This window comes from Enoplosus armatus, chromosome 8 (assembly GCF_043641665.1).
Source record: "Enoplosus armatus isolate fEnoArm2 chromosome 8, fEnoArm2.hap1, whole genome shotgun sequence".
NCBI lineage: Eukaryota > Metazoa > Chordata > Actinopteri > Centrarchiformes > Enoplosidae > Enoplosus > Enoplosus armatus.
This window is the reverse complement of record NC_092187.1, coordinates 7499164-7511731: the sequence shown is the minus strand read 5'-3', so window position 1 is coordinate 7511731 and position 12568 is coordinate 7499164. Positions and strand designations below refer to the sequence as shown.

Genomic DNA, 12568 nt, shown 5'->3' with positions numbered 1-12568 from the left:
GAAGTCAAGCTACCCGAATTACTGAATGCACCCTACAACTAATAATCCAGCCATATGATTATTGATTTTTGTCAATAATTGCTAGTAATCAATTTGTACCTGCAAATGAAGACTGGCAAATTAGCATTTTAAATTGTCAAAGATACTTCTTTTTTTATTTTTATTTCCTGGTTACATTAAAAGCCCATTAATTTACATAAAGATTGGACTTCCAAGTGGGAGATGATCACCAGCCAGATGCAGACAAATCTGGGTTATCTGTCCTCTCCATTGGCCACTTTGACAGGAAACTAACCAGGGGAAATCAAATTGTTTTGGTAAAACTGAGAGAGCACCTGCGGAAGTTTAGAAATAGTCTACTTACCTGTGGTATGTTATGTCTTTAATAATGACAAGATACTGGTGTACAGGAAAAAACACTTTGCAATGATAGCATTTTAGCTCTAGATCATTGACTAAAAGGGTTTGGCCACTGACAAACCCAGTGACAGTAGTGACATCATTCATTATCCTTGCCTGTAGGTTTTTTCAGTTTGTCAACACAAAATGTAAATTGACATTATTCATACAGACAGTATTCCTTTCTTCTCTTTGGCGATGTTTGGCTGAAAGTCTGACTGGCCCAGCTCAATCTGAAATCTCAGACTGCCAAGTAAAACATTCCTACACATTTTCATTGATCAAATTACACCACCTCACCAGATTACACAACTTCACGGTTATCTTCCAGAGTCCATGTTAGAATGTGTTCTGCTGCATTGCTGATGTCTATAGTGTGACGCAAGCTGAGTTGTGCCAGCAGCTAAGCTTAAAAAAATATCATGGTATTTCCAGAGTAACTTGCAAGGAAGGGTGTGTATGGAAGACAAAAAATGACTTTTTTGTATTAATAAATAAAAGAATAAATACATAATTGCATACAAAATAAAATAAATGCTGAAATAAATACAGAAATGAATAAATAAATGTGTACATTAATAATTAAAAGTTGGTTATTAAACAGTACATAAATAAATAAAGGCCTTAAATTTATTTCTACATTTTCATACACCTACATTTATTATTGTTTTATTTCTGTGTCTGTATGTTAATGAGGTAGGAGGTCCTAACCTCAGTCCAAAGCAGAATTAGTCAACTAGGCCAGACAGAAGAAAACAATTCCCAGCGCATCTTCCCTGTGCACGATACATGCTAGCTACACTAACCTTCTGCGAGTCGGATGTTAGCAAACTAGCTGCATATAATGGCTTCAACTGGGGGGCCGCTGGCAGACCTGCTGCAGGATGTGGCTGACCAGCTTGAAAACTGTGAGTTTCTTTGCTTTCATTTGCACTGGCTCATACATATATATATATATATATATATATATATGTCAACAATTTCAACTTCAGCTAGCTGAGCGGGCTTGTAGCAAGCTAACAACAACGCTCCTGTAACTGTACACGAGTCAACACTCGGCAGAAGCAGCGGACCCGGATAAATCACTTTCTTGTTAACAATCCTGCTTTACATTGAGGTTAGGACGTCCTACCTTATTAGCACAGCAACAGAAATAAATAAATGTGGGTGATCAAAAATATAAAATTTTATTTATGTCCAGTTTAAGTACGAACTTTTATTTATATCAGCATTTTTTTGTTTGTCTGTATTTATTTAAGAATGTATGTATTATTTTATTTATGTATTTATTTATTGATAATCAAGTAATTTTCCATCCTCATAGAGAATTGCACCAAGGAAGTGTGATTGTGCGGTTACTATCTGTAATTACTGTATGTACAGGTTTGTTTTGACAATTTTCCTCCATAACTACTGTGACTACTTTTGATGGTGGATGCAGTTTGAGATTTCAGATATTTGACTGCAGCTTAACCTCCTTCACTCTGAAGCTGGATTTGACTCTGAAATACATCGTCTCTCGTTCCTGTGTCCAATCAGTCACGTAAATACCATCACTCTTTCACGTTTAATTGAAGAGTAGCTCCCATTCATCCAACGTAAACATCTTCTTGCCAAAATAAGAGCACAGTGAAATGAGCAGAGAGAACAAGGATAAACACAGGACAGAACACACAGATATTAATCACTCTAATATGGCTTATCACTCCCCATACATACCATGTTTCCATCAACAAAAAAGCGACTGTTTCTCATTGTTTGGACTTCAGAGTTCAAACTCAAACTCTAAATATTGAATATGAATTTACACTTCATGACATTGTAGAAGGCTGGACATCATTTAAGGGTCCCAACATACTCTTTTTTGCTTATTCTACAGGTTTACACAAAAACTCATAGAGCACTATCTCCACATTTGTCAATAAGCAAATCTTGTGATGTTCTTCCTCCATTCCTCCCATTTTACACATTCCACCATTTCCCACACATATGAATACAACTTTTACATAGCATTCCTGGGGTATTAAATAAAGTTGTGGATACATATTAATATACTTTGCTGGGTGCTCAGATTTGGAACATATCCAGTCCCCAAATTAAACTGAAAAACCACAGGCCACTACTTCCGGGAGGACACAAGAGGGGGAGAGTTTTCCTACTGGTAAATGACAGAGGGCGAGCGATACAGGTCATAAATAACCAGCTGTGTTACATTTGATTTGATGATTTTTGGTCTGTTTTCATTTTGATGTATGCGGACTCAGTTAGTGACAAATACAATGATCAGTAAGGCCACTGCAAGATCAAATTATTAAATGTGAAAAAAAAAACACAACAACTTCATATTTGACATGTAACAACATATTTTCTACTTAATTCAAACAGTTTCCAGATTTCAAATTCTTCATTTGCAATGCTTCTGAAGGAAACTGCTGAGGTAATGAGTAAAATCAAAACCACATGGCAGTGACCATCGATCATATTTTGTAGTTTCCGAGATGGTGCGTGAAATAAAAACATTGGCTACCTACAAATAAACAACAGCTTTCATACCAGGAGCAATCTGCAACTATCCCCTGACATCTAGTGGGCCTGTGACTTCTAACAGGTGAGGGATGAAGTGAATGTTATGTACTTTATCCTCCTTGTTAAACATGTGCAGCAGAAGTATGCAGTTTATTTTCTTCACTAGTTCACTTTTAATTAAATTTCAGTTAAAAGAATTTATCAGATGTATTCACTGTGATCGCAACGTCTGAGATAATTTATTGGCCGCAACTGAAGGACAGATGGGAAAGTGGGAATTCAATGATTTGATCTACGGTGAGAACTTTCTACAAAAGGAATAAATCACTGACCTTTTGGTCTGCATAGAATTTATGAAGCATTTTATATGAAACAATTTAGCTGCCAATCAACCTCCCTAGAAAATTGTTATTCCCCACTGGCCCCTGCTTGGCACTCTGATTTTAGAAATGAAAGATGTTACAAAGGATGTGACTGGGATACCCTGGGCAGGCTGACTACTGATTAATGCAGGTGGAGTTATTTACCCTCATGAGTCAGTGTCTGAGATACAGGTTTGATACCGCACACATACAAACTCTGGATCTGCAACTCATGAATCATTGTCATTCTATATCCAAAAAATACCTGCACAGTCTGAGCATACCCAACAAGCCTATTCTCCACCCTTCTCCTGCACTTGATCACTTCTCTGCAATTGTAATGGTGCCACATGACGGACAGTGCCCACTTCTCTGTCTCATATGCACCCAGATAGTTGAATAGCTATTGCTGATTCTTGTATCATTTCAGATCCCACAAGGTGGGAGTGTAAAGGGGTACAGGACTGAAATTAACATTAAAAATATAATCAACTCATAACTCGTAAAACAAGAAGAATCATAATCATCATCCATAGACGTGTGTAATGGTATCAACATGTCTTTGTTAGTGTTTTTTTGATTGCGTTTAGTGATGAACAGACGCAGAAGAAAAAAAAATACATTGTTTTCCATTAAATGACAAAGGGGGGGTAAAAAAAAAGAAAGGGTACATGGTCCATTTCTCTGCCTGTTGTTCCAGAGAGACACCAGGCGGCAAATGAACCTAGTGTGAGAAAAATATTTTTCACCTGGCATCTCTTCAAATTTTGACATTTTGTATCATAGTTCATTAGCAGGACAGACCTGCAGCAGCTTCTTTCCTCTGGTCCAGCAGGTGGTGTCAAGTACGTGCTTCTCATACTTCCTCCGTTACACACCTGGCCATTGCAGCCATTTTTCAGAGCTTTATAAAAAACCGGTGCGCAGAGTCTGCCTTTCATCAAGAATCAAGAATGGGGCGTGAGTCTCTGTCATTGACGGCTTTCTCGTGGCAGGCAATCAGAGAACAACTATGGCTGCCACCGAAAAAGACTTACAAAGAGAATATTTGTACACCCATTTTGTTATTTATTTAGAAAGCAAGAGAAAGAGACACATGAAGCAGTGGACAGAGCTCTGCAAGTTGGGGTCAAGTTCGGACAAGACAGAATTTCTGGTTGACTTTCGGTCGTATGCAGGAAGGAAGAGAAGTATTAAGTGTCCAGTTTGCCCAACTACACTGAGCATTTACAACCAACACGTCTGAACTGAAAGCACTGTACAGTTACCACCCCTTTGGGCTTCACGGTGACATCAACAGAGTGTTTGTGAGCGCATGGTCGTGTGTATGAACTAGTCATAGATGTCGTGTGTGTTGGTGTGTGTGATATCAAGTGTGTGCCTAATCGCTGTCCCTGAATATACTCGTATACTAGTCAGGGATGCTGAATACACTAGTACACCTGCCAGTGACACCGAACAGAGCGTGCGTATCTGTACACGTGTGTGCCATTTGTTATGATCTAGAAGGTGCATCCTCGAAGCTGATGATGCTGGACTCGGGGTGTTGCGCTCCGCCTGTGGATGGCGCTCCGCCGCTCTGTGACATTGAGGATGAGGAGGTGGAGGAGAGGGAGGCACCAACGGGTCCCCCCGCTGGTCTCGGCGTGGAGGAGGAGGGGTCACGCCCACCTGGGAGGAGCGGCTGTGTGTCGGTCCTGACCTCGTCTTCCTCGTCGTCTTCCTCGTCGTCCATGCTGGGCCAGGCAGACTGGTCCTCCACTCGCTTTAGACGCTCGTTCAGAGCTTTGAGGGCCAGTTGTCTGGAGAGAGACGGGAAAGAGAGATGTTCTTTATCAATCCCAGAGGGAAGTACAGCTTTGCTACAAGGGAGGTCTGCTTTTGATTGGTTTAGTGCTCCCATGTAGATGTAATCTAATAATAACAATAATTAATAATGTAATCCAAAGCATCACTGTACTTTAATAATGTATGAAGCAAGTCCCATAAAGCAAGCCATATGGAAAAATAGACAAGAGAACTAAAGGTGAGTAATCCCTCATCTGTTACACAAACAAAGTCCCCAGGTTGAAGACAATGACAATATTTACATGGACTGTGATGGTCTGATCTACTGACCTACTATCTTCTCACCTTTTCCCAAGCCGTTTTCATGGGTTTCATGGAGAAACTACGCTTATATACGAGATGTGGAACACGGCCCTATCAATGACGAACCCAAAGACACCCCTTCACATAGAATTAAACCTCAGATTAAATCTAATCGAGTTATACTAATAATATAATAGTATTGCAAATCTTACTTCTCCACATTCATTCTGATTACACTTACTCCAACTATGACCTACATTAGGTTAGAGTATTGCCTTTTTTTCAATTTATTGGCATTTTAGTTAACAAACAAACAGTAAGCACTGTATACAAATTATATAAAATATTACAAAAACGTTTACATGCATAGACATACATAAAAACAACAGGACATGTGAAGTACATCTACAGTATGAACGTGGGAGGTTGTGCCTGTTTCCAGTTCAATAGGATTAATCTGCGTGCTGAAAGGGTTATGAACCTTGCCACAGTGGAAGTAAAGCCAACAATGTTTGTAGCCGCTGAGTTTTTCTGCACTGTTTTACTTTTCAATGTTCCCTCTCATATATTCCTGAGTACGGTCACGATTAAAATGCTATTATGTGTTGATATGAAAGAAAAATATTAGGGAGCTGTGGGACTTCGGTCTACTACTCCTGGAAGTCCTTCGAGTATTGCCTTAACTGGTTATTGGGGCATTGTAATTTGTGTAAACAGCCAATATTCCTGTGGTCGTAGATTCATCCTCAAAGAGGTAAATGTGCAAATTCACAATGAAGGTATCTAAATAGTTAGTTGTTAGTAAGATATCCAGGGAAATAACTCACTTTTTGCTGATATTACAATTAAGAAACAGACAATTTATCAAATGAATTATGTCTTTTTGGAATTAATCTCGTCATCTGTTCATTAAATCTCCCCACTTATCCTGGAGAAGTAACAATTACTTTTTACATCATCGCCATAACATTAATTTCCCATTCAGCAGATGGCAGACCTCTCAATCACCAGCTGATCAAAATATAGATTTAGAGAGGCCTTAGCTTCATTCACATGGCAGCCATATTTAATGTGCGCCATACTTGAAGAAGGAAAGACTAACCAGAAGATGAGTAGTGATGCAGACTAAAACATAATGAACCCCAACCAGTTACTGGATACAAATGTAATGTATTGTTTGATGTCTTCAAGTTGCTGAACATGTGCAGCAGTGTGAGTGTTCACCAAACCTGCCCTGGATGGAAGTAGGAAAACATTTAATGTTTAAGTTTCCAGTTATACCTACAAAACTCAGGATCATTTTTGGGCTTTTTGGCTTTACTCGATGGTCGGTGTAGATAGGATAGACATGACAACATGGGGAGAGAGAGAGAGAGGTGCATGACATGCAACAAAGGTCCCCCAGCCCGGAGTCAAACCTACGACGACTACAGACAAACACTGCATGTGTGCGTGAGAGCAATGACATCATCTGTAACTAAATCTGTGTGACAGCTTGGAAGTGTGTCTGCTAGACAATGGACAAGGAGGAAAACTAATCCCTGACAGCTTGAGAGTAGGTGTTAGTGAGTGTGCGTAAAAGTGCGTGTGTTGTAGAGCAAAGGCATGAAAAGGCATGACGTCTTTTGTATGACTGAAAAAGAGCACAGAGGCTAAAGCTAACCTCCCCTGAATAAATAAAACTAAAAACAACACTGTTTCTGTGCCTTGTCTCTGTGTAGTGTATTTATTTAACTATATGGGTGTGTGTGTCACTCTTCTTCCACTTGCATGTATTCTGGACTAAACAATGTGGGTTTCTAATGGCAATGGTTTCCTCAGCTGCTGTTTCAGGTCAAGACACTTTGAGTAAAATGTAGAAAACGACATTTCCACCTGCTTTGTTCGCAGTTGCTATTATACACAACCACAGCTCACTTGTTAAGCTAATAGCAATTTTTCTTTACGAACAAGCTAAAACGACAGCTGTCTGTATGTAGTCTGTCTTCATCCCTTCTAAACTTCACTCAGTAAGTTGATCAGGTCAGGAATATTATTTATTTTACTGACGTTTTACATTCGTTTCCAGTGAGATATTACTGAATGTATATCGTGACTTTGCTGTTGCTGCTCTAGAAACAATATTTAGTTATATTTAAAATATAAATCAATTCTAATCCTGCTCCATAACCATATCCGTCCCTACAGTTGGTTAGTAGCTTCACCCTGACTTTGGGAGGATGAACAAATCGCAGTTCAAATCCCTTCAATGAGCCAATGTTATTTTGTGATTACTATTGTTTATGCCACACAGTGCCACTCAGGACATCGTGCTTATCAGTGAGCATATTTGTTTCACTTTTTTCTTGCTGTAATGTGAAAAACTACAACCTGTGTGGGTTGAGAATAGTTTGGTTTTTTTTGCACGCACGTGCCACCGCCACTGCTACAACTCCATCCTAGGGGGAACACTGCAAATACAAAGTTGCTCACGGGGCTGCAGAACTCTTTTCTACGAGTATCATTGTTCCTGTGATAGTACAGTAGTCCACACACATCTGCATTTAGTTACGTTGGGCTATATAGACTGTAATACAAACAGAGTGTAGGTCAGCAAGTTCAGATAAAACAGATATATAGGCTAGACAACGCTGCAATGACTTCTATCACCAGCAACTCAGCACTTGGTTTTTTTTTGTTTTACACAAATACCGTCATATACCGTATACCTGGGTGAAATGTCAGGAAGGTATGAAAAAATAGATATCAAGCCTAATACTGAACCAGTCAATGAAAAATTAAATGTAAAGGCAAAATAAAATTTTACCAGATGTTTTTCAGGTCACGGAGGAACCTCCATCACACTAGACTGTGTCCTCATAGCGTTTTTTTCTAGCAGAAAAGCGCTGGCAGGGCGCTGGGAAATGGACTTTTCTGTCTCTGTCTCTCAAGTGCCTTTCTGAAAAGTTCAGAGATTATCAACTCGAAGAGCTCGGAGCGGCCACACAAAAAGGGAAAAGTGCTCTGAAAAAAGACACCAGGTGCAGCGCCTTTTCTCTAGGCGGCCGCATGCTCTCTCTCCTCATTACCAACAACTGAAAAAAAGACACTGGCACTCAGAAAAAAAACGCTATGTTGACATGGGCCCTAATTGGCCAGTGTCAGATATTTACTGACAAGGCAAACCAATATATGAGACCAACCTTTGCATGAGATCAGAAGCTTCCATCAGAGATCAGACACTTGTACGCATGCAGATGTAAATGTTAAAACTCATTTTTCCTTGCTCTGACTCACCTCCTCCTCTCTGCGTCCTGTGGGTCTGTCCCTGGCAGGCTGATAGTGATGGAGGAGGGTGCCCCCACGTCATATCTCTTCACCATCTTCCTGCACACCTTCATCTTCACCAGGGCGGAGTGGACCAGCCCCGCCAGCAGCCCCACGGTCGGCTGCAGCGCCTCGGGGAAGAAACTAGCAAATGCAAAGTGGTCCGACATGTCCCCGCGGCCCCGGCTGTGCCTCTGGTAAAAGCGCAGGTAGACCCAGCTGGACAGGGCACCGTAGCTGTATGCGGCCAGGTGGGCAGAGCTGTCGACCAGCCCGGACAGGCGCAGTAAGGCCAGGAGGAGGAGGACCAAAGCCGGTGCTGCTTTGAGTCTCACCTGAGATGGGAGGGGGAGACAGATTTTAATTCTTGTGAACAAGAAAACATTAGGCAAAGGGACAGCTACCATTTTGTCGACAGACCACCGTGGCTGCCAGTTCCCACAATTCACTCAAGTCAGCTAGATTCAGGATTTGGAACACCCCACAATAGCTGGTTACGTGCCAGGCTGGCAGGAGGGAATCATAGTCAAAATGTACCAGTGTGTTGATGGAGTACATTTCCTAACCTGCTCAGCTGAGATGAGGGATATTAGAGTGAGGTGACACAGTTTTATACAAACTCATAACTAGCACAAAAAGCAAAAATAACTGTAGCTAAAGCAGAGTGGCCTGGTAGTTTAAGAGACACATTAGGAATGTGTAGCTAATGTGTGCTTCAGCAAAAACACTAAACCCTTATCTGGACACTCAGTGTAAACTGCTCTGCAGAGAAGCATCAGATTTAATCTTAAAATGTAAATTATCAGATTACACTGTCGTCCAAATTAGGCTTGGGCGGGATCTACTTTTTTCATACCTTTCTGTCATTTCACCAGGGTATATGGTATATGATGGTATTCATGAAAGTACTTCTTTTTTTTTAAGTAAAAGCTGAGCTGCTGGTGATAGAAGTCACTGTAACATGTGTGACATTGTCTAGCCTACAATGCTGTGTGTTTAATATGCAATTAGCCTACTTAGACAAGTCTTGCTGGGTTTAAAGTAATTATCTGAAGATTGTAGAAGATCATTTAAATAAATATCTGTTAAGTCACTATCTACCGAATGAGATGAATTATATATTAAGTTACTGCTAAGGCAAAACAAATATTTTGTACTGCTGCAGCTTTATATTAAAAGCATTAACTGGCGAAAAACAGGTTGACTTTTATTATGAAGTAGCACTAACTGGCTGGTAAAATGCGTCTACAGTCATTTTTGTATTGCAGGGTATAATGGAACAACCAGCAGCCGCCACAGTGAGCTGTTAAGAGTAGTCTCACATAGTCAGACCTATCTCCACACTTTTTATTTTAGCGATGAAGAGCTGCAGGCGACGAGCTGCACACCTCTAATTTCTCACAGAGGTAACCAACTCCTTTCACTGTGCCCTGCTGTTCGCAGACTCATGCTGTGTGCAGCATTAAATCAGATCATAGTTTCTCACAGAATGATAGGAAAAGGCCAATTATTGCCTGACTTCTTTATTAAAATGACAATAGTTTGTTTTGCTGCCCCCAGGATTCTGTGACCTGTAGTACTAGCTAATATTCCTTACCATAAAAAAACTAAATGAAGGATGTGCTACTTTTTTGCCTTTGTTTGCCTGCAAGGCATTCACCACCTGAAGGTCAGTGAGCCGATTCTTCTCATAGTTTGCCTTATCGTGAAAATCCCACGCCTGCATACACTATTCCAGTAATAATCAACAATAGACATAACTGCAGTAAAATATCACCTAGATCAGCCAGCCATCATGCTGCTCACTTGGAGAATCTTGTTCTAGTTAAACCTGCTTTGTCATATCCACCTGCTGCTGCTGCTACTAGCAGCTAAATGTCAGATCCTTTTGAAACAAAACTTTAATTGTTAATGACATTATATGTAACCACAAACTTGATAGTATTATGCTCACTGAGACCTGGTTGGTAATATGAAGTTGATTAGTTGATAGTTCTTTTTTCCAAGACTCTGGGAAGTCATTGCACTGAAAAGGCACTGTATACACAAAAAATACACTTATCCATACAAAAGCCCTGCAAGAGATATACACGTGTTTGTCCTAAAAGTGTCGATTGAACTCATAACTGGTTGTTTTCAAGCAAAACCTCAGCCTCAAAGGTGACAGGCAGCAAGTCCTCTGAATGTCAAAAGAAAAATAAACATCATGGCCATCACAACATGTGGATTCCTGCTGTGATATAGTATTGCATTGTATTTTGTGAAATCTTTGGGTGTATCCTTGGGCATACGTTTGTCAAACACAAGTGTGTACATTTTGTATTTAACTATACCATGTTAGTAACCTAATTTTTTAAAAGCTACACTCACTATGCTTCATTTATAGCTGAAAACATAGTGTACATATATTCAGTGACAGTGTAGAGTGGCATGTAGTGCACTTTGCCTTTACATTTGGAAATCTTCTTGTCCCTACTTGATGTGTATCCACAGTGAAATTCTATGTTAATTAAAACAAAAACAAGCAAAGTACATTCTATTCTGTGAATATAGCTGTGGGCATCTCTGATGTGTGCTGGCCATAATCTGACACAGGCTTGTTTATGTACTCAACGACTAGTGGTTAGGTTTCCAGTAATGTTTACATTCTTGTTGGGCTACATTCTCAATTTAACTGTGCTGTCCCACTCCTCACTGGTCTGGTATTATTTACAGGTTAAATAGATAAATTGCCAATAAGCATCAATGCAGAGCAGAAATGACTTTTGATATTTGTCCGCCTCACCTGTGGCACTCTGAGCACTGTAGTATCCCCCATGGTCTGCTTCAGCGCCACCAGGACACCTCCCAGGAACCCGGCTGACCCGTGGACACGCACGGCAAACAAGAAGTCCAGGTCAAAGGTGGCAACATAGGTGAGGAGGTAGGAGAGGCCTGCCAGGAGGCCTGCAGAGACATTGACCACTGCGAAAAAGATCAGGAGCTCCAGAGCACCCCACAGAGGCTCCAGCAGGCGTCCACAGGCCATAACTGTCCCCACATTGGCCGTCACACCCCAGACGTGCTGCTCCACCACCCCATGGGTCACCAATGTCCACACCCAGAAGTTGGGTGGAAAGAGGTAGCCTGGGGTCACCCCCAGTGCGTATGGAGTGTCGATGGCCCATGACAACAGATAGAGGAGAACCACCACGGCACTTACAGTTTTTACCACCACACTGGTACTGGCAAGGGCAGCCAGGAAGTGCTGCCTTGCCACCGGCAGGTAACGATTCATTGTCTGTCTTGAAAAGGATCCTTCTTGAGCAAATCAGCTCAAGAGAGCGAAACAGCGGATCAGTTGCTTCTGGTGCAGCAGATGTTGGATGCTGGTGTGAGATTAACAATGCCAGGCAGAGCAGGTGACACCTGTATGTCCTGACAGCATCAAAATCCACGCTTCTCTGTGAGCCTTCATCCGGGATACTGTCTTTCAATTGGTTACAGATAGCTTTGGTAAGTCACTCGGTAACTTCTGTTAAAACCAGGTAACCAACGTTGGACTGTAGTAACGTTAGATAAGCCTGAAGATGTGATAACCTTAGCTTGGGGACCTTCTGATCTAGCTGCCTAGCTGGCGACCTTCAGTCGGCGTAGACAGAAGTAGGACAATGTTACAAATCACCACCAGCTAGCAGGCAGGTGGGACGAGCCAAATATGTAAATCCTAACTGACACAAATATGCCTAAGTGCCAACTTCTTCAGAGGATCTCGGCTGAGTTAGCTTGTAAACACACGAGAGCTAATGTTAGCTAGCTGTCAAAGTGAAATAGTCTCGAGTTACGCCAGTTTATAACCGCCACGGAGGAGCAGGAGAGGTTACGTCTTGGTTTGATAACAAGGT

At 41.1% G+C, this 12568-nt stretch overlaps 1 protein-coding gene across 2 annotated transcripts; it reads right to left on the bottom strand.

The window, feature by feature from the left end:
- Positions 1-3862: 3862 nt before the first annotated feature.
- On the bottom strand, positions 3863-11961 carry tmem115 (transmembrane protein 115). 2 transcript variants are annotated; one of them, XM_070910874.1, is made up of 4 exons: positions 11470-11961; positions 8655-9019; positions 4912-5089; positions 3863-4866 (listed from the first exon to the last, which is right to left on the bottom strand). In XM_070910874.1, exons 1-4 carry the CDS (start codon positions 11959-11961, stop codon positions 4783-4785), a joined length of 1119 nt encoding a protein of 372 aa, XP_070766975.1. In that variant the 3' UTR covers positions 3863-4782. The 2 variants fall into 2 exon arrangements, with proteins under 2 accessions (XP_070766975.1, XP_070766974.1); XM_070910873.1 differs by having other exon boundaries at positions 3863-5089.
- Between the last annotated feature and the right edge of the window lie 607 nt (positions 11962-12568).